Here is a 27,224-nt window from a genome sequence, read left to right on the forward strand (position 1 = left end):
CCAAATAATTTAGAGGAATACAGATTCAAGTAATTCTCCAAAGGCTTGCCTTAGGCTACCCTAACAAAACACAGCTTCCAAGAGCTGACATAAAAGACATTAGTGTGATTGAGAGTACAGAGTGCCAGCAACTGTAAATGAACTCAAACAGTTCAACAGTTCTAGTATTGTACTTAAATTTACATGGATATTTTAACATAACCTACAGTGATTACCATGAATACTACCAGCACATAAGCATCACAATGTATTAGGTCTTGTTTTCTAGACCATGAATTTATTGGTCCCAGGTACTTTAAAATAATAGGATTAATGCAGCAGCTATAATACATAAAGGATTATTTGAGAAATATGCTTAATGCTATCACTGCTTAGAACTGTGGAAGTATAACAAAATACAAGTCATATTTACAGCATAAGGCCCTTTGGTTTCTTAAGCAGCAAACAAAAAGAAGAGTTTCTTCAGTGAAAGGCTTTGAAAAATAAAGCAGGTAGGCTTTCCATAAAAAAGGTAACTAGTTCTTTCCTTCTCAAAATAACCATTTATAGTCTTCAAAATACTAGGTAAGAAAGCTCTTAAAATTCTTAGGAAAAGAAAGTTAAAACCCAACAGTAGTATCGGACAGAGCAGAGATTCCACCATGGGCAAGCTGAACATACACCTTCTGGAAGTAGAAGAAACTACTATTTGGATTTCTGGAGGCCTTTTATTGATTTTAGAGTAATACAATAAAAAGGATCTGAAATACCTGTGTATTTATCATACACTCTTAGAGCTTACAAATCTGTATTTGAGAAATCACTTCGTGTCAATCTATCCTTCATAAGGACTTGATTTAAGCCAAAATTAAAATTAAATAGTTCACTCTAGTCAAGGCAATTTATGGCAGTCTGCTTTTTCACACGACCCTGTGCAAAATGTACAAGGTGATCCTTTTTCATCGTCTCAATTGAGCCAAAAATTAATTCAAGGTATTTCTGTGTAACTATATTGTGTGTTTACTTACACAGCTGGGGCAGTCAACATGTGAATTTTACATTTACATTCATTTTGTGAGGTTTCATAACTACACTTTTTTTTCACATCAGTAAGAAGTAGTATCACATTAGGCAAAACAATGGAATATATAGTAAACGTGATGAAATCACCACACATTTTAAAATCCTGCTTAAGTGGTATGTTGCTTTTGCTATGGGGCTTGTAACAAAGATCTGGCATTATAAAAGATTATAAATCAGCATGACCTTTGAAGCAGTGTTCTTACTCTGTCCCAAACTTGAACCAAATTTTAGAACAATTTCTTATCCCTGATGAAGCCTGTTATAGTTTACTACCACATTCATTACATTAGCTTACATGAGAGAAGCAAGTCAAAATATACTCCCCTCTTATTCTCACCCATAGTTATTGGTTAGAGTTCTCTCTGTATAATTTGGCTACCAAAATTTTTGGGCCAGAGTAAGAATTTTCTTTTTGCAAACTGTCATAGGAAAAAAATGACAGCTTGTGACAAATTCAGGCAATGTGACTAATTCTCCAGGTTTGCATCCAATAGTGTCATTATCCCCTCAGCATTTTTGCTCAACTTAAGAAACAAAATTTTGTAGGAAATTTCATAGGGCTTGACTGAGTTCACCCCTGAATAATTTTGATACACTTCTTCTTTTTCAGTTGAATATGCGCATCCTACCTTCAGCACTCTCATGCTGGCAAAGAGACAGGAAATCTTTAGCATGTAAGATGACTTTGCACTTACACAATTCCACTGTAGTATCAGGTGAATGAAACATCAGCCTTTTTTCCTGTCCAAAAGTCTTTACTTTGCTGGGTTGAAAGTTTCCCCAAGTCATGCTTTTATTAATCAAAACAAGATGTTAATCAGCTTACCCATGATCCAAATTTCATCAATCTTTGAAAGAAGAAAAGGAAGCATTTTACCCAAAAAGATCTTTTAAGTCATTGCTAGCTGAGCTGCTGTTTGTCACTGTGTTTGCTGGTTGTGCAAAGTTCTGAGGAGAAAAGAAAGGATTACCCTGTATACCAAAGCCTGGCTGTGCTATCATGTTCATCTGAGGTCCCAAGGCTGTATTGCTCACATTCGGGGACCCTGGTGGTGGCACAAACTGATTAACCCACTGGCTTGATTTCTGTTGAGCCAACTGCTTCATGCTAACTTTGGGTTTTTGAGGACCAAAAAGATTATCTAAAGCAGACATATCTGGGGGTCTGTTTTGTTGTGTCAGTGGAGATATTGCAGATGCAGCATTCATAGGACTGTAATTTGGCATACTGGCAGGTGGTACAATGTTCATCTTGGTTGCCCCTGTTGCACTTGGACCACTGAAGAAACTCTGAGTAGCAAGACCTGCTCCCATAGTGAATCCAGCAGTCTGAAACCCCATACTTGTATTTAGTCCATTGGTCATATTTCTCTTTGTGCTGTCAATGGGCGATGAAAATCCCATTCCAACACCCACAGAAGGAACAGAAGAGAAGCTGTTTGAAGATGCAACTTGAGTTTGGTTCATAGGACGGCTGGTCAAAGATGACATATTATCTATCAAGGTATCTGTCAAGTCTTTTGTCTGCAAAACACATAAAATGCAGTTAAATGTTTTTCACACTGGCAACAGTATTTTATCATTACCCCTGCAGACCTGGCATTAATTTTTCAGAAATAGAATTCACAGAATTGGGCATGAAATGTAATAACACACAAGAGAAATGACATTATTTGTGTTCTTCACTATTTAGAACTAATTGTTATGCAGCTTTAATTTGGCATCTAAGACTACATACAAAGTACTACTGTGACTGTTTGCTTAAATGCCTCATTCCTATCCCCAAATCCTTTATGTATTTCCCTAATAAACTCTTCAGAGAAAAGCCTTTCCTAGTATGTCCTTTTTCCTTATCTAATACAATAACCTTCTGGTAATAACGATACGCTTGGAAACTCTAGCGATTTTAAAAGTGGGACTACTGCTAATGATGCAAATGGAAGGCACATGAAAATTCAATTTAGCTTTTCTCAGCTGTGTCACTGTACCACCAGAGAAAACAAAAGTGACTCACAGGAGGAAAAAAAATGCTGAATGCATAAAGCCCTTGAAAAAGCATCAGAGCTCCATAGGAAACAGTGCAGTTGTTTGTTGTCTCTCACCTGCTTCACTGGAGGTGTTACTGTAGTTGCTTGGGGCTGAAGAGGTTGCTGGCTTTTCAGTTTCTGTGCCTGTTCTTGTTCTTTTGCTAACTTTTGCTTCTCTTCCAGTGTAAGTGAGGCCTTGAAAAGGGAAAGTACTGGTAGTAAGTTGCACAAAATGGTTATTCTGATATTCATATTTTTATTTCATACTAGCACTGTAATTTCAATAATGTGTGGTGAACAATACAATTATTTACACAAAAGAGAAAGCCAATAAGTGAAATATATTATAATATTTACCATATAGCTAGAGAGTACTTAAAGCAAATAAATATAATATTAAGACCAGCATAATGAGGAATCTGGACAGATCTCAACTAAAAGAGATAAACCAACAAAACTATTTCAGCTTTGTTTCCTTAATATTGGGCATAAGAAAAAGTTTTCGTCACAGTTTTTGTTTTTATATGGTTACTAAATTGATCTAGAAATGCAACTGACCATGAGGTTGAAAATGGAACTTCATTTAAAAACTGCTCAAGAGTCTTTTGAGGATTTTTAACTCCACTTTTGCTAATAATGAAGGATGGAATAATTAAATCATTCCTCCTTAGTCTAAAATTAGTGTGAGGATTCAGATAACTAGAAAGAGAAATTATAAAATATATAGACTCTGGGGAGCCATTTCCATAATTATTAGCATGAAAATAATTTTACAATACTTAAAGCTTACGTTTACTGTATTACTGCTTATATTTTATGTTATGCTATGTCTTTGCTTCTTGTATTTTACCACATATTTACTGTTTTTACTTAACTTTGAACGGTATAGTAAAAGTCTCTGCTACTACTTAAAATTTTATTTTAAACATTTTCTCTTCGTTTCTCTTTGTCATTTTATCATAAGGATCCCTATTTTGCTTTTCCTACCTAAATCCAGTGGTAAAGTTTTAGTTTCATTTAAATCTATAATTAAGGAGAAAGAAAATTACCATAAATGTATAATCCTAGTTGCTGCCTACTTTGTACAAAGCTATTTTCGAGGAAAGGTTTACACAGAAATTGAAGGATATGATCTGAACATTTTTCAAGGACCTTCTCATGTGACAATGTATGGTGGTGTGCTATAAATAAAAGCCGTTTGTTTTTCTACTATAGCTTTAAATATGGTACATATTTATACATACTCTTTTACTGCAAACGTATCAGCCTTGTATTTGACAGAAAGACAAAGAATTAAAAAATAAAGCACACCTTTCTCTGTATTGATGACATCTCATTCTCTTTACTATCAGATCCACTAGTTAGAAGGTCAGTTCCATTATTAAATACCTTGTCAATCTGTTTAGGTTCAAAGAAAAAAAAACCTTCATTATTCGAAGTACTGCAATTTAAGGCTATGTAAATATTAACTAAGTGATTTTAAATTTCAGTCTTCTGTGTGTAAGTTACACATTGTTGCTTACCTGATTGCCTGTACCACTAGATCTTGCCTCTTCAGACCCACTCATCTGGTTGGCTATGTCCAAGGATCTACATAGTGCAGAGTGTATTACAACAAGACAACTTTGCAATCACATCCACAACACCAATCTGACAATGCAGATCGTTCTTCTGCATTTAAATAATACCAAACAACTGCATTATGAGAGCAACCACTCTTATATAATGCCTTCAGGAGACTGGCAAATGTTCCTTTGAGAAATAGTAAACGTCTCCTAATTTCCCATGGTCTTCAGTTCTTCCTCTGAGCAGGGTGACCCAGATTTCAGATATTCCAAATTATTTTAGCTCAGAAATCTCACCTCATTATCAAGCTCTATAAAATAGCTCCAAATACTTTAAAATATCACAGTCTTCTAAAAGGCTGAAGTGTTTATGTTTCTCTGATATGGTTTATTTCTTCAGCAACTGCAGGAAAGCAACTCAGCGCACAGAAGCAGATCTTCTGACAACTGCGCTTATTTGAGGTAATTCCCAACTACTGAACTTAGAATTACCCGAATTTTTATTGCTATGGCTAGACTTGCCTAACCTTTCCAAAAAAAAAAAAGAGACTACTTCTCCAACACAAACATTAACACTTACTTCTGTTGCTCTTGCATGACATGAAGTTGCTCAAGTTTTGTTTTATGCTCTGCTTCCAATCTATTGAGCATATCTCTTATAACACAAATAAAAGAATTGAACTGGAAAAGAAATACATGAGAAGTTTGGATTTTGCAGTGATAGAATTCAGATAGGTGTAACTCAGCAGATAATACCTCATCAACCTACAATACATAACATCAGATAAAGTGCAGACTTTTAAATAATTTATACTCCACCTTCTTTAGAGTGCATTAAATAGCCAGTAACAATCAGAGTGCATACTCAAACAGGGAAAAAGACAGGCCACAAAAAAAAATAAAAATAATTGAAACGGGGCAATGCAGACAAAACCTCCACATATGAGCATTACCAGATTAATTTTCAAACAAACAAACTGACCTATTATTCCCTTTCCAATATTTCATAGCAACATAGCATTTTATTTGAATATGTTAGTAGCTAACTGCTCTTGCAGGGTATTTGGAAGGTGACAGTATTAATTTTGAAATTTTACACCAGATCAGTTAAATACACTGAAAAATAACAAGCTTCAACCACAGAAATACAGTAAAATCGGGAAGGGTTTTGGTATTGCTTATTTTTACAACAGACAGAGACATGCAGCAATGTATGAATTTTTTTACGACAACAGTTTAAATTTATTCTCTGACAACTGTCAAGGAAAAGCATGCAAAACAGTCATCATCCTACCTGATTGAGATTAAGATTGTTCTCAATACTAAGAGGAATCAGATGGGGCAATACTCTTCCTGCAAGCTGTTCTTTGGTAATTCCCAGCTTCTTGTGAGTAAATGTACATTTGTAAATACCTAACACAGAACATCAAAATAGCAAAAATTGTTAAGTTTAGTACACAGTGTGAACAAACTCAAAGTAGCACACTCATGTATATACTGATCACCTGAACAACCACTGTGTTTGTGTGCAAGCAAGGACAAACATGACCAAGAGAATCTTAAAGGTTCATACTGATCCACAACAAATAGCAAGAGGCTTTGCTACAGCTCAGAACAAGAGGATGTCCAAAGTAAACCTGGTATTAGTCATTGCATTGTTCTGGCCAATATCATCTGAGAATATGCATCTTTGAATAGATCACGTGCAAGTGATTTGCCACAAACTGCCACTGCCACTTGAGAAATCAAGCTGCATCAGCTAAGTGTGTGTTCTCTCCTGGCACACTACAAGTAGCTAGGATTAATGTTATCCTGCTCTCTGATTTTTTTTTTTTTTTTAACAAAGACTGTTAACTAGAAGGTTTGGGCTGTTACACATAGTATCAGAATTCATGCAAAATCTTCTATCTGCTTTAAAAATCACTGAAAAAAATCCTGACAGACTTGAGAGACCCAGTTTTAAGCCCAAATGTTCTGTAGTGTTTCTGACAGGAAGAGTCCTCTGCTTTAATAGTCCAGCTTTGGTGGCAAACACTGAACATACTAGCATAAAAGAAACAGCAGCTTTTCTCACTTTCCATAGTAGTTGAACAGAGCTGTCACCAAGATAAAGAGAGGAAGGATGGTATTATGATTCTGGAAGAAAGAGGAACCTGAGTATATAAAACTGATTTCAGCCCATTATTTCCAAACTAGGATTCACTTTCTCATTGTATCTGAGCAGAATTCAGACTTAACACAACTGAAGTAAAAACCAGCATCCCTTATTCTTAGGCAGCAAATACAAGTCAAAGCTGCAAGGATTAAGGGAAACAGCTTTAAATCAGTACAGATAAGATGCCTTCTTGGTGCTTTTGAGCAAATAAAAACAATGCTGCCATCACGTATTAGCACAGTGTTTAATGAGGGTTACAACCAATGCAGCTCAGCTGTTACAACTGGTCTACACCACTTTGGTGTCAGGAAGAGAAACAGTCACTGTATTCCAGACTTGGCCAAGCAGTCACATCTCTTTCTTGGCAGTGGTTCAGGTCATCTGGACTCTTAAGCCCATTTAATTTGCTAAAATCACATACCCTGAGACAGACAAGCACTAAGTGGCAGTAGGAAAGCTCAAGTGAGAGTGAGGTCTCCCAGAAGTACCAAGCCATTAGGTTTTGTTAGTCATTTTGTGAGACCTCACCCAGACTGTGTTCCATTTCTGCACACGGGCACAACTGTGTGCCTAAACAGCCAACAAAACGAGTCTCACAAAGAACAGCAGATTTGTACACCATCATTTATAGCATCTGCTATGCAAGAGTGGTAGAAGAGGGCAACAGCAACATCTCAAAAGCTCCAGCATCTGAAAGGTAACAGTTCATATATTCTTCTGAAGAAAACACTCTCTCTGACCCTGCCAAGCACCGGGTCCATGTAAGTGTCACAGCCCAAGAACTGCAGTGAGGACTCAGAACTGCACTGGGCCCCGAGGCCAAAAATATATGTACTAGTGCTCAAATGTCATACATAAAGTAACTGAACAGGGACATACTCAAGAACCAGAAAGTTTTTAATAGTCATTTTAGGGATACACTATGTAAACATGTTCAATGATAACACAGAAAGCTCTCAGATTCATAGTATCAAAGCACAAATGAGAAAGATGGAAGTATTAGTTACCTAAAATTCCCATGAGTACTGCAGGTTCCTTTGATGGAATTTGTTGTAAAAAAGGTAAGATATCATCAAGCACAAACCATTTATCCAAGTACTCCAAAATCTTGCCCAAGCACACTAATGAGTTTACCCGGACCTGTGAAGTATGGTAAGAATTAAATAAACTCCCTATTTATAGAAAAAAAAAAGTAAAGCAACTTTACAAAACTCCTAAGAAAATCCTTATACTGAAAAATTCAAGACAAGTTAAAAATGTTTTTGTATCATGAAAGAAAAACACTTGTTTTTATGTTCACAAAAACTTGGCTTTTCTGCAATTCAGTGATTTTTACAGTATTATTGACATGGTAAGTTGTTAACAACTTTAAAAACTGTTAGAGAAAAGAAATAGTGCTTTTGCACTTTTAAGAAATTTTAAAATAAAATTTCAGTAAGAAATCAGAGCACATTAATGGGCTTTTCTTTAAAGACACAGCATGGTAAACCTGAAGTAATTACAGGTTACAACATTTTCTGAACACTAGAGAATGTTACTATGATACTCACAGCAAGAGAAGAAGTTTGCAAACATGCATTTTTAATTCTTGGAATTAATGAATTTTTCATTGATGGGTAATCTATTAAATTGGCAAACGTGGGAATTATGTTTAGGCAAAGTTCCTAAAAAAAAAAAAATCCACACAATTTTAAAAAGAAACATACATATTTATTATAAAATTAGTACTAATATAACTCAGTATCAGTTAATTTGAAATGTCTTCCTGAGCTTTTCTCTTAAGGAAATGTGTTCAACTAAGTTGCCCTTATTCCATCAGACTCACTCAAAAATAGCTCACGGTACGCATACAAAACCTTCAAAAATGGATTTTTAGAAAAAAGAGTATTCATAAATTCATTATAATTTAACCAGCAAGAATATCTTGCATTTTCACAAGGCACCTTTATATAAACTCATGCTTTTACTACATGAAACTATCAATCTCTTACATAAATCATGAAAACTTCAGTGAGCACTATCAATAACACTGCAGTACAATGATAGGACTGAGTGATAAAATATGACCAGGTTAACCATACTTTAGCAACAGAGATAAAATAAACACAATTTCAGCCCAATCTCAAAAATAAGAGACAGTAATACTAAGTATATGTTGCAAGTAAACACCTCAGTAACCAAAGTACTGATGCAGAAAGAAATTCATGACAGGTACTTAGAAACAAAAACCTTTGTCCCTAATATTACAAAGGCTTTGCAAAGGCAGAAGTCACATCTGATTATCCAAAACTGTCTTTGAGAAATACTTTATCTCCCACATCTGAATGATTTTGGGTAATTGGAACTTAATTTCAGTTGAATGATTAAAAAAAAAATCCCCCAGAAGAACCTTAGAAAGATAGAGAAAGCATAAGGAAAAAAAGAAAAAAGATATATAAAAACATCACAGGAATGTAAATTAATATGATTTTACAGCACATCAGGTCTAGTGAGGTAAATGCCAGCACAGCTGTTCTCACCAGTAGCAGCTCAGAATAAGCCACCTCTCACTGACTGGGAAGAGCATGCATGCCTGCATGGTTTCTGCTGCACAGGCAGTGAAATATAAATGCATATCCTACTTTCTGCTATGGTGGCTAGCAAGAATTTAAGATATGAGCATTAGAACAATAGTCAAGTGTTACCCTCCTGGAAAACAAGGGAACTAAATTTTACTTTACCAGAAACAAATGTTCTTTAATAAAGCATTCATAGCATTCATCTCTTTCAACATTCAAGCATATTATACAGTTTAATCTTTTTTTTTTAAGTAAAAAAATGCATGAGTATACAAAAAGTTGGCATGTCAGCTGAAAGAGGAAAGGTTTTAAATAAAGGCTGCAACTACTACTACTACTACTACTATTACAACTTACTTGGATCTGAATTGAAGGTGCTTCCAAGGCTCTATAAACCATCGGTAGAACGCTGTTCTTTATTTCATCTGGTGGAGTTTTGGTTAGAAGTAAATCCATTTTTTGCAGGAAGATTAACAATATCTACTCAAAGAAAGACAATTCAGAAGTCAAAAGTTTTAACTGCAAAGGATACATTTACAATTTAAAGAGTGTTGTATCGTATCAAAAAAGCTTCAGAAGTTTTCTTATAACTCAGTAAATGTGGTCACTTACCATGTTGCTTGCCTGAAGGCATGGAAGACAAAAAACACTTTGACATGTTATTGCATTTTAAAAACAGCAAATACAAATCAAACAAAATATTCGTGTTCTAGACTGACTTCTGAAATAACAAATCATAATGACTCTGTAAGGAGTTCTTGCTTCTACTTACAAGATCTTGTAAATAGTTCTTGTTTTTCTTTATGGCCTTTTGTTAAAATACACCCACAGAAAATCTTTATAACACACACCACTGTTGAAAAAGCTAAACTTCCAAAAAGCTGTAACTCAAATTCTGTCCTCAAAGCACTTGATCAAAACTCCGCATATACAAGTATTCCATGTGTCTAAAATCAAAATAGGGACATAATAAAAATAATATTATGGCTACTAGGTGGAGAAAATATGCCTTTATTCTATTTAGTATGGAAATTGTTTATTTTATGGTACACAATCTCAAACAAAATATTCATATCACATCAACTTAAAAAGCAACACTAGAATAGCACATAAGCATAGTGGGATCCATCTTGCTTAAGATTAGCCATCTAAAAGTTAAACACTATTCTAAATCACTCAGCCAGCTCAGTCTCAAATACAGAGAGTGATGTAACTCAAAATTCATATCACAGCATGGTGCTAGAGGGACAGTGAGTATCCACTGACATCAGAACTCCTTTCAGAAAATAGGTTAAACTATGGATAAATTATGTTTAAAAGTATCACATCTATTACAAAAATCAATGTATTTTATAGGAATACTTAAATTTTTGTCTAAAAATACACAGCAATCAGTGCTTCTATGTCAAATAAACAGAAGCATTGAAGTGTAGAAACAGAAATGTACCAAGATCCCATTACAAATTTCCCCCTTTTATTTATTCCCCCTTCTCTTCACAGAGAAGAAAAGCAGATTTTTACAGTGCTGCTAATATGTTTCTTCTTATTGGTTATTTATCATTTCCCAACTTGCACACACACACAAAAAAATCATTCATTCATCCCATGAACATTGATTCTGATGCAATATTCCCATATTTTGGACAATCAGGGTGAAATAGACAAGATCAATTTTTAAAAGCCAGATTTTATAGTTTTCTTCAATATACAATCTTTGTCCTAAACTTGAATTTTTAAGACCTACGCTTGCTCTTCATACCCGTTCTTCTCTAACAATCCTAATTATGTAATATTGTGGAGTTACAAATTCTGTGTTTAAGCTTCTAGGAGTCTATTTGATAGTTTTTATCTATTTAGATAAAAAATTAAGAAGGTACAGTCACAGATTCACAGACACATCATTTAATAAGCAATTAACAGCAGTTGCACTCTAAGCAATAATGCTTCATTCATTAATGCAGAGCCCAGTACTTGTCAGGGAAAGCTTCTGTGTAGTGAATTAGAAAATTAATTTACAGCACATCTTATGCTAACTGTCTATGGAATCCTGTAATAAAAGATAAAAATTAAGGGTTTGTCTGGGAAGCCATGCCAGAGTTAGCTAGAATGTTAATGTACAGCACATGTTACTCCACACTAACCCCAAAAATAAATTTATCTAAATATTCCATTAATTCCCTTACATAAAGACATTGTGAACACTAGGTAACAATTTCTTAGTATTGAATTAGAACAGTTTTCCTATGATACATTCATTTCCTAGTTCAAATATCCTACTGAAGTCAAGCAACAGGCCCCACACATAAATCTGTAACATCTTGAAAGGATGTTTGGAAGAAACACTGACAACTTCCCTGAATGCCCCTCTCCAGGAGTTACAAGCACACATGAACTAGACATTTCTGCCTTGCACAAAGGCCGTCAGACCTGGGATTCTATCCTCTGGCACTCCAAACCTTTGTATTTTTTTCCAGAATTCCTGGTATATTAACTTTGAAAACATGATCTATATTATTTAAACTTTTCCATACTAAAAAGACCGTGGAAATAATAGTTTAATAAGCCATGTAGTACTTTTCATTAAAAATACCAGTGTAAGAATTTAATAGTGTCTAGATATTAAAAAAAAAAACAAAAAAACAAAAACACTTTGCAAAGCTCCATCTTTATGAGCTGACTCCAAGTTTGTATTTTGCTTCCTTCATCTCTCAGGATATAAATCAGTTTTTGTGTCCATTATGCTCCAGATGTATGCACAAACTTTTTGTAGCAAGGATCATGTCACAAATCTAATGTTAAAGGCAGCAGAACACAGAGTTACGTTTTAAGGTGACACAGCACAAATTACAAAGTTCACTGGCTTTTGGATGGTTAAACATTGACTTTTTCTCAAGACAAAAAAGCTAACATAAAGCTTCAGTGTACCAAGTATAAACAGCATTAAGTAGTTCAAATTCCCTGAGTATTCTGTTAGACAGCTGTCCCCTTCCCCACCTCCACAGTGTAATGACAATTCTCTAGTCCAGTTTTCTGAAACCCAGAAATAAAAGGTCTGCTATGTTTACCTTGCCCTTTAAGTGCTCTGCAGAAATATAATGGTACACAGGAGTGAGCTAGAAGGAATGCACACCTGTTGCTGTGGAGGCACAATGCCCCACTTGTGACAGATTTCTCAGGAATCCTCATGATGATGACAAAAAGATGCAAATTTTTGCCCTTTACAGTAGCGATTATGTCTTAATACTTTTATACATTTAAACAGTAAGGAAAGCAGCATATTTCACTTGTACATTACACTTGTCAAATAAAAATTAAACAAATTTCACTAATTTCTGCACAGTCCTCAAGCAAATACTGCTCTTCATATGTATAAGTAGCACTTCTTAAGAGACTGTCAAAGCTACCATTTGTCCAGCCCATGATCCCCATGTCAGTAAACTGGATACAAGAAAAAAAAATAACAAGCCCAAAAAACCCCAGGTTCCATCTACTGGTAGAATATATGCAAACACTGTACTGTACAGTGCTCAGATTGCCCAGAGAAGTGTCAAAATGCTTACAAATATATCTTCTACCATCAACCAAAACCAAGTGGTAAATGAAACCTTTTTTTGCAAACCTCATCTCATCTATAAATGCAATATACCCTCAGAACCCATCTAATCAAGCAGAGGTAGAAGCTTTTAGAATTTCCTGGAAAAATCTGTTTTGAATGAATCAAGACTGACTGCCTGGACAACTACAGAGCAGACTGGGCAATGTGTGTGAAGCAGGAAAAGGGAAATAGAACAATTAGTCATTTTTTCAGGGAAAACAAAACCAAAAAAGAAAAACTGTAATATGAGTAATATTAACATACCTGGATTGGTTCTTGCTGCTTAAAAACAGGACCAAGATCAGGTAGAATGAGCTTGATATATTCTTCTTTGGTGCACTCCTCAGCAATTAATAGAACATTAGGCAAGACAAAGGGTACCATATCAGGATTCACAAATTCAGAAGTCAAGCAAGGTAAAATTCGCTGCATTATAACACGCTAAAAGGAAAAAAAACCAAATAAATATGAATCATGTATTGTACTGCAGTAAGTTACCCCGTGCCAGTTCAGCAGCTTTTGTATCAGCCTGGTATTTACAATAAAGTAGACAGATAATTTTCAGTTTTGATCTCTTATTTGCACAGTACACTACAGGTAATTTACACTATGCTATTCTGCTTAATTTTCGCTGTTTGCACACAAAACATAAATGAAGCCTCAACTGTGAAGATCAACAAAAAGCAATTAAGTGTACAGAAAATAGGACTGTGAGCCACACACGAGATATGAAAACCATATTCTATATGCTTTCTATAAAAAGACCCTAACAAGACCCCTCAAAATACCCAATAAACCCTTCAAATTACTTTTTTTTTTCCTGTACCCCATCATTCACTGAACAAATAAATAATTCTACTATACCTCAGTGTAAAACTCCAGACACATTCCCTAAACAGGATTCTGCTGATGAAACAGATATTTAAACTGTCTACTGTAGCATTAGACATCCTTAAATGCTTTTGAAGTCAATAAACAGAAATATATGGTTCAAGGGCACAGTCACTTCCCTCATGAAATATACTTTCAAGACAGAAAAAAAAAATAAAAAGAATGCCCTAAAAATGATTTGGTAAATCAGTGGCTGTCTAAAGTAAGGTGAAATTTGTGCAACTTACTTCCAAATTCAAAGCAGCAACCATTTCTGATCAAAGGAAAAAAAATACTAAATTAAAAAGAATAGAGTACTAAATAGATTCTAAATGCTGCACTGTGTGTAGTGCAAAACAGAATTAAAAATAAAGAATTTTAATGCACTGGTTGAGCAGCTCAGTTTTTCTATTATGTACTAAACTAATTACTACTTTTCTATCACATATGTGTAACAGCTTATATAAATTAAAGTATGCCACAAAAGGAAAGGAAGCCAGTCTAGACATAGTGCTTAACACTACACAGAAGTATGTACTGACAAGCATTTGCCTTTGAGATTTCTGAGCTCTGCCAGCATAAGAAAGCACTTAGTCTACTGAGAGAAGGAAGCTTTGCATCACTCAACATTAAAGTTAAAAAAAAGCAAAATAATCTTATAGGAAGAAGAAGTGGCAAAATGGCTTCAAAGAGCTATGATGGCATCTAGAAACACAGGGAAAGCCTCATAAGTGGAGAGAGCTCCCTGTCAAAGTGCAATGAACTACAACAGGACATGCAAATGATGGTTCCTTATTTGGCTCATTTGCCATTTTCCATTTGAACTATTGCTGATTACTGAGGAACACTTCCAGAATAAGTATGTTCTAACCTCCCTTTATTTCCTTCCACTCTAACCTGACAGTCTCCTGGCAGTCTATTTTGGTACAATGCTACAGAAAGTCCAGCATTCCAAGAGTCAAAATGCTAACAGATGTTCATATATTTCAAACTTGCTGTTTGAAGACGTCATTCAGACATACCTTAGGTAGTTTTGGCAGAACTTTTGGTAATCCTTTAAAAAACTGTGATTTTTGCAGGTTATCCCTTTGAAATAATGAATCAAAATACTGAAGCGTCATTGCTCCGACATCATCAAAGAATGGTATCTACAAATAAGATTGAAAGGTTGTGATCTGGAGGGGAACAACACTGACACTGCTACAATAATTCCAAAATATAATCATCCATCTACCCTTTCAGTGCATGACAGTAAGCCTTTACAATGACATGTCTGCAACAAACAATTAAAAAATTAGTACAGTATAGTAGTAGTATACAAGTAGTATAATATTCATATACAGGTTGATTATTAAGACAGAATTTTCCTAGCATTTTTCAAAAACTCATGCATGTTATGTGGATCTAAGTTAACATTTTATTTCATGTACCGTGAGTGCCTTACCAAAAATGCAATGAAAAATAAAAGCTTCAAATATTCTTATAGGAATAATTATGCTATGTCATACTACAACAAAGAATTACCTACTAGGTTATCCACATCTGGCTCCCACCCCTGGAATCCCAGGGAAGACCCTGGAAGCTCTGGTATCTCTATTCTATGATTCAGTGTGCAGATATAGTTAAAAAGACTCAACATCTTTTTAAAACCATACTGCTCAATACAACTACTAACAGATCAGTTTGCTGTAGTCCTTCAGACAACTGAGTTGATACCTGAGAAATATCTGCCAATGCCCTCACTCCCATCTTTCAGCATATAGGTGGACAAAACCATCAACTGCTCCTGCTCCCTTCTTCACCCAATATTTCTTTCAATACTTAAAACACCGATTTCTATCTCTGCATAACATTGTTTTACACCACAGCAAAAGAATGAAATCATTTAGCAAAACAAATCTAAGCAGCAATCTGAAAGGCTATCTAGATTGGAGAAAATAGGGCATGAGACAAGGGAAGAATGATGATTTAAGTTCTACTTCCAGATAGGAAGTGGAGCAACAGTTTTGCCAAATTAAAACAGACATTATATCCTACTTGCAATTAGATTTTGCTTTGTTAGGGCAAATAATTTCCTAACATACTTTATTCTTCTGCATACTTAAGAATACATCCAAAATCCTAAGCCAAAAGATAATTGTTATGTTTATTGCCCTTTGTAATTTTCTCACTTTCAAATCCTTCCAATATAATTTTGAAGACTGAATTGTATAAATTCCTAGCACAGAATAGCTTCCAACTATATGGAAAGGAATAAAACAGTGTTGCATTGAATAATGTTTGAATAATTTAATAGCTTTTCTAAATTGTGTCTCAGCACCCACTTTTTCCATATGAATAAATGTCAGCATAAGGATAACTTTTGGCATCAACTAACGTTACATCTAAATGGCTAAAAGATATTTAAAATTTCAGCTAAAATGATTAACAGAAAACACTTGACAATAGCTCTACAAATCAAACACTAATTTCTCTCTTTCCTATGGCTAGTGTATTTTCCATGGACTGACCTTAGTCATTTGATCTGCATCTGGTCTGACTGCTGGAGCTACGTTTAGGAGTAGCTTTACATGCTCACGCACCTCCTCGGGTATGTTCTGAAGAGTACTGGAGCTTAAACGGCTCAGCTGGGGAAGTAATTCAAGCATGCACACCATGAGGTCAGAAAATGCTGCATGTAACTATTTCCAATATACAACAGGCCTATACTTTGTTCTCTTGATGGTTTCTCTACCCCTGCATTTGATATCCCTCCCTTCTTGCTCACAATCTTCCGTTTCCCCAGAGCCTTCCTGGTTTTGGTCCCACCCCATTTTTTCAACTTCCCATTGTAGTTCAGGCTATCAGAGAACACAATCATGATATTTTAAACAGGCAGATATCATTATCTGAGGTGTTGTCTACACATATTAAAACACAGTACATACTGTGTGGCAATGGGCACCCAAAGAAGATGCAACAAGGAAACCTGCATATGAAGAGACGTATGTCAGCTGATCCAATTAACTGTCTTCTGTTAATATTCACAGTCCACAAAGAATGTGAAATAGTGACACAGCTAAGTGGATACCAACTACCATGTCAAGTGATCAAATCACTCTAAACCCCACCCTCTTCAATGGCCCTACATAGGTAATTCACTGCCAGGTGTTTCATACTGCTCAACCTAAGTATTATTTCAGCTAAGCATTATTTCACAAGACCAGCATTCAACAGGTTTACAGAGAAATCAGATGAAAAATGCAATTTTTAGTTTATAAAGTTGGTACATGTAACCTCCTCTAAACGTATTTTTATTTCTCATATTTTGCTATGATTTTTTTTCCTTGTTATAACAAGAGTATGTAGGGTAAGATACCATTATCAGATGGTTTATGTTTGAGCACTGATAGTGTTCTCAATATTTAAATCTATTTTACAGTAACAGCTTTTCAGATATGAAAATAAACAAACAACAGTAATAAAAAGAACAAATACCTGGTCCAGCTGTCTACTAAAGCTTTTATAAATATCTTGCTTGTTGACTTCAAAAATTGGTTTCCCTTTATTAAACACTGCATACATAACAGCTCCCAGAGAGTACATATCACTGGCTGTCTCACAGCTCACAGAGAGAATGTATTCTGGTGCCAGATACTCAGGATTTGGAAGACACAAGGATGGCAAGTTTGGATCCCATTCTTTACAAGGGAACTTCGGCTACAAGAGAAGTATGAGAAGTAAAACAAAGTACATTTATCAAGGATTTTTAAAAAAGCATTTTCAAAAAGAAACTCAAGCAGTGAAAAATAATTAAGCCACTCAAATTCAATTATGAATCAAACAGGAACAGAGTAAGGCAAAAGCGTTAAGAATCTCTGCAGTTTAAGTGTGTTTAGCTGCTTCAGTTTTATCAAAATATTAGAGCTGGGAAGCATAATGTAAAACCAAAGCACTGCTGTAATGGGGAAACATGAGCTATGATGGAATTCATTTTAAGAGGCAGCAACCAGGCACTGAGTGGGTACAACACACTAAGTTAGGTAGGCTTACATGGCATCCAGCATGAAGGGGAGCAGAAGTGCCATAGGCTCTGTCTGAAACCATCACTAGTCTACTGTGACCCCACTGAGCCCACTCAGGCTCTTTTTCTGACACAATCAAAGGCAGCACTTCAAGCCAGACCAGTGCCATATGTTCTAACATTTGGCCAACCAAATACAGAGGTGAATATTAAATAAGTGGTTCTATACTGGAATGCAAGATCACGAAACCGGTTTCAGGCAAAGACCTGAATTTGAAATTGAATGATGATAAATATAAAGATTATTACCTCCTGTTCAGATGGATTTGTTGATTGGATACAAAAATCAAAGCCCATAATTTTCCATGCTCCACTCTTATTCAAAATTATATTTTCAGGAGTAATATTTCCATGGACCATTTTGACACTGCTATGCAAAAATGACAAACCTTCAGAAACCTGTCCATAAAAGATCATTATTTCAGGTTAAATATTTCCCCAAGCATCCTATAAGACGTTTACAGAAATTCTGTTCCTATGGTCACAATTAAATTCCTAAGTTAACTAAGAAACAATTTTTCATCACTATTTTAGCCTATGCCTTAAAAACTATGCATAAAGGAAATTAAACACAGATGGGTAACCAGCAGGTGAGATTACTAATGTCAACTAACTATCACAGCCTAAGTGCAGTGGTGCATTCCCCTCTCCCCTCAGGCCATATAATCTCAGAAGAACAAAAATGCTTTATGAATCTGATAAACATATTCACCAAACTAAACCTGGAAGATTATGGCTCTCCACAGAATGTTAAGAAAAGATTCACATATGGAAGAGGCAGCTGTAGCATAGACATTTACATGGAAAATAAAAATTAACTGAATTTTCTATTTTACATGTCAGAACAAACAGAAAAAGAGCAGCAGCTTAGAGCTTCTAGCGTTTATCTTCTCTCACACTTAGGGCACTATTATTTCTCATCTCACTATTAACTGATTTACCCTAGACAGACAAAACTTTGGCAGTGTACTGACTTCATTAAAAAAAAATCAGTAATACTAAAAGCAGAAAAAAATTATAAAGACAACCTGTACCATACCTGAAGCAAACCATATTTGGTCTCCACGTCATAAAGTTTGTATTCTTTAATGTCTGATGGTAAAGGAGAAGGTAGATTGTCCCAGCTGCCAAGAACATTAGCTAAACTTGCACAGACTGGTTCTGTACAAAATGCCAAGCAATCCCTGTATAGGAAATGCATTAAAAATGTCTTGTACATAAATGTTAACATATCTCTTGACTGCAAATAAAGAACCATATAAACGCCATGTTATACATTGCTAAAGCACCTGGTGCTACCAAAAGTCATGTTATATTTCAGGTTTTGAATTCTTTTAATATTATACTAAAGAGAAACACATAAATGCCAGAAGTTTAAAAAAATATTAGAATTAGGTTATTTTATTCTTTAACATTTGCATAAATCACTAATTATTCACACAATGCTTCATAAAATTGTTTTTAAAAATAATGCTTTTCTTGTCCTGATCCAGGAAAAATTGATCAAATAATTTTGACTACTATTACAACTTGCAAAATCAGACTTCTACATATGCCTAAAATCAATGTGTCCCTGACTGAAGCACTACTTAATGAGGTTAGACAATGATCAAAAACTAAATTAATATAAGGGAGCACCTGAATATTCTTTTACTCTGACAAAGGATAGAGAAGATCTGCAAACAGAAATACATTTGTTATATGAACTGCAGTTTGCATGTGAAGTGATTGTTCTCTAAATTATTTTATTGATTTTTTTTTCTCCATGAAAAATTAATGGTCTTGCTTATGCATTTTTGTGTTAATTGTGTTTGAAAAGCACAGAAGAAATAAACTTCTACACATAATGACTGGTTGTAACACCAGTGCAAAATTTCAAATTTCAAAATTGGTCCTGAAACCAATACATGTCTCAACTTCATGAGCTCCATGCAACACAGACATCCTTTACATCCACATTCTTCATACTGCTCTGCACAGCAGTAGAGGCCCTGGACAGCCATTGCACTTCACTCCTTAATTGTTTTAAAGGGGTTTTTTTCTTTTGAGAAAGCACTACATGGATGGTAGCACCCATACCTGCTTTAAGGATCATTAACTCTTGAGAACACTAAATACTACTTCAGTATCAACACAGAAAACAGAAACTGAGTAACAGTAACAAAGGTAGATTTCTGAATATGAAGTTATAGGCAAGAAGACAGATCCTAATTTTTTGATCACCCCATAAAAACATCAGAAAATAGGTCTCAGCATGCAACTAACACATATTTTTAAAGTATTTCAATAATTAACAAGTTTGACCTTTGAAGTAAAATAAGGTCACTGAAACATGCAAACCTCTTATTATTCATCCCAATTTTAGTTTTATCTACTGCCTCTCTAAAAGAAAAGCAACTGAAAAGTAGAATACATTGAATGCTAAGTGTCAGCCAACCTGAAAGAATTTTTTTGCTAGGTTTGCTCCCTACCATTCTGTTAATGACATACCTTTCATGTTTCTATTAGTATGACTAGAGCTATAAAACTTGTTCCTGTTATAAACACAAGTCAAAATGAGAACACAAAGCCCTTTATATTCAGTCTGACTTCAGCTTTACCACAGAGCTTATCCATGTAGTTATAGTTAAGGCACGGATGATAGAAAATACCTAAGGAACAGTTTTCATAACAAACTCTCTGATTACTGCTGTTTTGAGGGAATAAAAAGATGGCTGTTTGTTTTTCACTTTTGGAGGTAAATTAAAAAAAAAGGGCCCAAGTCACAGTATTGGAGGGATACTGTAAATCTAATTAAAACAGGAGAATATTGCAGAAGCTGATGTCTGCTATACAGTGCAACTGCCTTAATGGTTTCCTGAATAATATCAACACGAAAATCAGAATAGTATGATAAAAACATTCTAGAAATAAGACATGAAAGCCAAAATACATATGCTTTCTAGAGGGAAATAATGCAACAAATGCAATGTCTAGTAAATTAATAGGGGCAATTCACACTACTACCATTTTCAAAGAGTAGGAATGATATGAGTTAACCCCAAATTTGTTATTTTAATCTTTTTTTTAAATAACAAGCTAAATATAAATTAATATTTTTTCCAGTGCTATTAATGGAATTCAAGGTCATTTGTAAATAAACTCATATTACATATAAGGAGTTACTTATACAAATGCATGTTAAGAGGTATACATCATTATATGTATTATGTACATTTATATTAAACATAACTGGATATGGATAACAATAACTTTTAGTAGAAACATTCTATTCATAGTGGAAAAACTATCTATACACTAGGGTCAGAAAGCTATGGCCTTTATTTCCATATCTACTTCAGCCCTCCAGGTACATCAAATATTTATTTGCCTCATAAAGGATGAGTAATGGGTGACATGCAAGCAGTTCATTACAACTGTATGTTACTTTGGGAAAACACACAAAAAAATAGATCAGGTACAATCCGGCCAGAGGCCCACAAGGGATTTCTTTAAGAATAAGCACTCTGGAAAGACCTGGAATCCTAAAGCAATCTTACAGCATGCTTGCACAAGGTTACACACACACGTATTCTACATAAACATTTCTTTAATTTATCTCCTCCAAAAACTGTTACATCAGTTTTCTGGCACAGCAAGCAACTGCACAGGTTTTGTGCTTCTGATGTTTCTACCAGCAGCTGAGTGTGCTGAGTATGGAAACAAAAACTGCAGAAGCGAAGTGTAAGGCATTATTAAAAGCTCACAAACAAGAACTCTGATGTAACTACACTGTTCATTTTACTCAAAAGGCTTAAACGCTTCACAAGAACACCACCAAAGCTTTCTTAAAGGTATGATACTTAGACTTTTCTTCTGAAGGGCAAAGTTCAGGGGAAAAGCTGCTGAGTCAACTGAACAAATGTGACAATTTTAGGAAGAAGCCAGAGGTATACTCTGGGATTCGCTTGCATACACTATAATTTGAGATGACCCTAGGCCATTTAGCATGCAATAATTTATTTATTGCTGTAGAGTACTGAGAGCTGTGTTCAACCACCTCATTAATTCTCTTTAGGCCATTGTAAGGGACACACTAGATCACAGGTGCAATGACAGCTTTGAACACCTGTTAATGTGAAATGTGTTTAGAACTAGAGGAAAGATAGATATGAATATGTTAAGTACAATTTAATCCAATAAACCAGTCTCAAAGCAGGCATTGCAAAGATGGTGAAGCATTCCTACAGTATGCTCAGCTCCCAGAAGCCATTTGGAAAAATTCAAGACAACACAGAAAGGAAGGACATAATATAATGAATCTTTATCAGGCTACCATTTAGGATCACAGAATGGCTGGGGTTAGAAAGCACTTCTGGAAATCATCTAGTCCAACCCCCTTCCTATTTTGGGAAAAAAAGCCCTAAAACCTCCATTACCTTATTTGGTAGTACTAGGATCTTCTTCCTATTTTAACGTGAAACCTTGATTTTCCTTGTTAGATTTTAGTGTGCTGTTATCCCTATAGCTGAACAATAAATCTGCAAGACTAACCACTTATTGTGCCTAGTGACCAACCTTTCATAGATCACTAGAAGAACATGCTGAATTTTGTCTCCCTCGACTGGCACCTGAAGGTCTTTTCAACACGTATTTAGCTACAACACATACAATTTACCAAAAAATCCCTAATCTCACATGTACTACATACATCTCATACATGGAACAAAATGTATGAATAAATTTTTGAGATAAAACCATTTTAAGAGCATTCTTTAAAAGCAAAGTTAATTAAAAGCACCAAATTTTCACGCTGTAATGGTCATGTGTAGCCTTGCAACTACAACTGGACTAAAATCAAGCAATAGATTATTAATTAAGAGTCACAACAGAACTGCATTCTATGGTGGGGCAGGGGGGGAAATATGGAGGTAGGGTGAATACCTTGTCTTATGAATAAATACACTAAACTTAAATCTCATCAGATATATGTATTGAATGTTCCAGACAGTTTACATCCAATACCAAAATAATGATTAAAAATAACTGTTCTTCACTTCACTACAGCTTACCTGGATTCTTCTAATGGATGTTGAACAGTAAGCAATCTAGGGTGTCGAAGCCTAGTCAGCTGTTGAACACCTCGTTTTAAGGAATCAATAATCTGATCTTTTTCAAATTTTTGGTACTTGTCTATTAGCTTCTTATCAAAGACAAAAACAGCCACTTCCTGAAAATAAGCAACAGAATTCACTCAGTATGTAACACAGCCAAAAACCTAAGGCTACACATAATTATATGCAAAAGTGTTTTTTGAATCAACAGTACAATCCCACCAATACAATAACCAGACAAAGAAACTGATTTGTTTTTACTTAGTCCCAGTCATGGGAGAGGATACTGTATATAAACTCTGACATATACATGTTGAGTTAAGGTACTAATGCTCCTTTACTGTATAAACAGTAATGTGTAAACTATAACCCCTACCTACACAGTGACAAAGCAGCAGATCCACAGTCAGAAATCAGCTTGATTTTAAGTAGATGAAAGCATTTATATCAATTATGAACAGTTAAAATATTCTGAGTATGTATCAAGTGTTGCTTTATTAAACCAGGTCCTGCCTCAGTGTTCTGCTCCAAGCCAACACAACCTGACAAAATAGTCGCAGTAGTCTATTAATCTGATCAGACTATTCACATGATAAAACATCAATAATTTTGTAATGTCTAAAGATAGTCAGTAAAAAATAGCCATAAAAATGTTAAAAACAGAAATCCTCTCCAACTTCTGCAACTGGAGCAGGAGAAAATTAAGAAACTTGTATGAAACTTTGAAATTACAGAGGCTGATGTAAAATAAAAAATTAGATTACATCACCACTTGAGAAGTCCTTAATGTGAAATGTATCAACTGATGGAAAAAAAAAGGAATTAAAAACTTTTATCACGATACAGACTTTTATATGCTGCTACAGCAGCATTATGAATAATAATAAAGGTCAGAAAGCAGTAGAAATGGTATGAAAAGACAGTTTTTGGTCCCAAGAGGAACTTATGCTTTTTTACTGCATGTTTTATAACCATTACTCTAATTAAAATCTCACAGGAGCAGATATATTATTAATTTTAAAAAACCCTATAAACTTTTAGAAATAGGCTATACAAAATATGAAATTCATCCCAATACACAAAAAACTGTTTTTTAGCTATTTTCATTAAGCTGTTAGCAGGTGAATTCCTGCCACTATCCATACTGGCTCCCTGCTCCAGCTTTTAAGTGTGATAGATCAAACAGTAACACAAGGCAGAGAAGAGCAATGACAGGATGGAAGACATACACTGAGCCAATAACAAAATTTCAAACAAGACAGCACTTGTGAAAAAAACTTCTGTTTGATGACAAGTGAAAAGAATTAGAAAGTGAGTATTTCAATCAGCTATGGTTTGAATATTTTGTGATAGGTCTAAGTAAGTTCTTTTGGCACTTGCTGCAACCTTGCATTGTTTGTTTAAACTCGGAATTCCCAGCACCTGGCAGAAGAGAACACAGTTTGTGCCCCAGATCCTTAAACAGCTCACTCAAGGCCAATAGGTCACTCTTGACTGTCTGTAGCCTTTCGTTGGGACTTACCTTTGGAATTCTGCTAGCTTTACAACTGAGCTGGCAAGTACTCTGTGACCTTACCCTATCTATTTATGATTGCACTTTCTAAGCAGAAGGACAAGTGCCATATTATGCCAGAAAAAGTATAAGTGCCGAAAATCTAAGTTAATAAATCTAAGATGAGCTGAAATACATACTGTGAAATTATACACCTATATAAAACCAGAGAGACCCATAAATCTTACAAACAAACAGCAGCTATGACACAAACAGCTATGAAATAGCACCAGACAAACATATGAATACAGATAAGTAATTTCCTCACACTCTGTTAGGCTGTTACTCAGTCATCTACACAGTAAGCAAGGAAAGACAAGGTATATTAAAAAAATAATAGCAAATATACATTCAGAAATACTGGAAAAGCAGCAAGGCAGGAACCAGGCAGAACTCAGAAAAGAAGAATAAAGTTATAGATATCTACTGCCACTAGAGATGGAATATTTGTAACTGTCCACTCACTTTAAAATAAGAAAAAAACTATCCTGAGAACAAAGATTTCTGATGGCATCTACTGCTGTAATGTTAAAACTTCCAAATTTAGGTGTGTTATCTGGTGACAGTGACTTAAACTATTACTTGTACTGTGGTAAAGTGACAACAACAGGGGTAATTATGCCCTTACTTCCTGCTTGTCTGATTACAATACATGCTGAGAGACAAAAAAGCAAACAAACAAACAAAAAAAAAAAAACCCCATAGCTTCAAGTTAGGTATATACACTTGTAATACAGCAAATATGTGCAACCTCACAAAAGCGACTGCTATCACCTAGAAAATGACAACCAGCCCAAAGAACATTCAGAAGGTACACAGGAGAGAAATAAAAAATAATGCTAAAGAACTTACATTGCAATACAACATACCATAAGCTGTATTGCTGCACAGTTTTGTTTTGCAATGGCAAAGTGAATGTTGACATGATGTTACCTAACTGGTAATATTAATAACGAACAATAACTACATGTCAAAACACCAGCCTTCTAAAATTCCATGCAGCTCAGCTGCTGCCTGGATTTTAATTACTAATGAGGCATAGAACTGCACAGACGTCAGTCAGGGTTTACAGAGATGTTGCACATGGAGCACCTGAACTAAAACTGTGAAATTACTGGTTAGAACAGCCACTCAAGGCTTGAAAAACATGAAGGACAAGAACCTAGTTACATATACTCTGCCAACTATACAGTGAAGGAAACTTGTTGCAACTCTCCATACCTTAAGGATATACCTGCTATAGGTCATATTCTTACTGGGCACATGGATTGTAAAGAACCTATAAAAATTACCATGCTTCCAATGTTACCACTTCTTTGTATAGCTGAGTAAAACCAAAAAAAAAGAGCCCAAATCAACTGGTCTTTTGGGTAAATTCAGTAAATAAAAGATGCATAGAGCTCTGCAACAGCTAAAGAAATGCATGAAGACATGGCAGAAGTACCTGATTAAACATTATTCAGACTGTCACACAGAATCGGATCACATATTCTTTGCAGATTATTTATTCTGTGTATTGTATTTATCTATTTGCTACTGTTTATTTGCCTATGATCTAACAGACTGTATAAACATTTTCCTAAGTTATTCCTTTGTGTCCATTTCTTTCTGGTACATGCGCAGCAAGTTGACACATTGTCTAAGTGACTTCACATCACTTAGTATTATGTTTAACTAAAGACTTAATTTATTAACACTTCAATTTACACTCTGAAAATTGCATTTCCTCCCCAAATTTGAAAAAAGACTTTTCACGTTTCCAGTGTAACAAAATAATTTTCTGTAATAACAATTCTTAAACTCTGTTTTCTGTAAACCTTCTTCTGAAGTCATAGTCCCATATTCATTTATATGTATGACTTCAAATGAGTCAAAAGCATTGAGTATTAGTGCTCTAAACCCTAATATTTTAAGAAAACTAAAAGGGAACAATACTGATTTGCAAGCAGCACAGGGAAAGGATAATTAACTTCCTTCACAATCTCCTCCTCTATCCCAAGCCTTCCTGCTACAGCATCTCATAACATTTCTAATTGCTCACTTTCTGTATGGTAGCTAAGCAAAAAACGACAGTGTTTTCTGCTGACAACAAATGATGACATACTTCATAGTTATTTTAAACTGTAAAAAAAAAAGTAAAAGTAAAAAAAGTTAAAAAAATTGCAAAAGCCAGAATTGATAACAAAAAGTTGCAAGATGCAACAAACCAGGGAACCAATCCATGTTAAAGCAAATTTCTTGTCTGATCACTTTTTAACTCAGATGAATTCTTGATCTTGGTTCCAAACTGTATGCTATGAATGCAAAACCACTTCTTTCTCCAATAAAAAAGGGTTAAAGCAAGTAAAGCTGGGAACAATATACTTACATAGTGCTGAGTTCTTTGTGCCATTTCACTACCCTTAACATTAGTCTGTCCATCTAGATTTTAACTACCACTTACCAACTGCTACCAAACAATCTGTCATCTCATGTTTATAAATGTAGGTATTTACTTGACAACTCACCTGCTTTGTTGATTTTTTAGTTCCATTAAATATCTTCCAAGCGAGACCATTACCTCCACTGGCAATATGTCTCCCAACATCAAATTCTCTGGTAACTGGATTTCCCATGACTGCACTGGTGACATCAGCTGTCACCTTTGTGACAGTGCTCTTCAGCTTATTCAGCATGGACTCCAT

At 35.0% G+C, this 27,224-nt stretch overlaps 1 protein-coding gene across 2 annotated transcripts; it reads right to left on the reverse strand.

Moving 5' to 3' along the window:
- Nucleotides 1–1,533: 1,533 nt before the first annotated feature.
- On the reverse strand, nucleotides 1,534–27,224 carry SCYL2 (SCY1 like pseudokinase 2). 2 transcript variants are annotated; one of them, XM_062491418.1, is made up of 18 exons: nucleotides 27,048–27,224; nucleotides 22,947–23,104; nucleotides 18,935–19,079; nucleotides 18,145–18,294; nucleotides 17,310–17,531; nucleotides 16,343–16,459; nucleotides 14,855–14,980; nucleotides 13,227–13,403; nucleotides 9,980–9,991; nucleotides 9,725–9,847; nucleotides 8,360–8,473; nucleotides 7,817–7,949; nucleotides 5,949–6,067; nucleotides 5,235–5,335; nucleotides 4,613–4,679; nucleotides 4,401–4,487; nucleotides 3,165–3,284; nucleotides 1,534–2,586 (listed from the first exon to the last, which is right to left on the reverse strand). In XM_062491418.1, exons 1-18 carry the CDS (start codon nucleotides 27,222–27,224, stop codon nucleotides 1,936–1,938), a joined length of 2,799 nt encoding a protein of 932 aa, XP_062347402.1. In that variant the 3' UTR covers nucleotides 1,534–1,935. The 2 variants fall into 2 exon arrangements, with proteins under 2 accessions (XP_062347402.1, XP_062347401.1); XM_062491417.1 differs by lacking the exon at nucleotides 9,980–9,991.

The sequence above is a fragment of the Cinclus cinclus genome, chromosome 4 (genome assembly GCF_963662255.1).
Source record: "Cinclus cinclus chromosome 4, bCinCin1.1, whole genome shotgun sequence".
Taxonomy (NCBI): Eukaryota; Metazoa; Chordata; class Aves; order Passeriformes; family Cinclidae; genus Cinclus; species Cinclus cinclus.

Excerpts from the sequence above, each read along its gene's own strand:
- SCYL2 (XM_062491418.1), bottom strand. The coding sequence starts at position 27,224 with ATGGAGTCCATGCTGAATAAGCTGAAGAGCACTGTCACAAAGGTGACA. Across the intron at positions 16,460-17,309 it reads TTAGTAGACAGCTGGACCAG|CTGAGCCGTTTAAGCTCCAG; the intron begins GTATTTGTTCTT and ends TTACTTCCCCAG. Across the intron at positions 3,285-4,400 it reads TGTCATCAATACAGAGAAAG|GCCTCACTTACACTGGAAGA; the intron begins GTGTGCTTTATT and ends TCCCTTTTCAAG.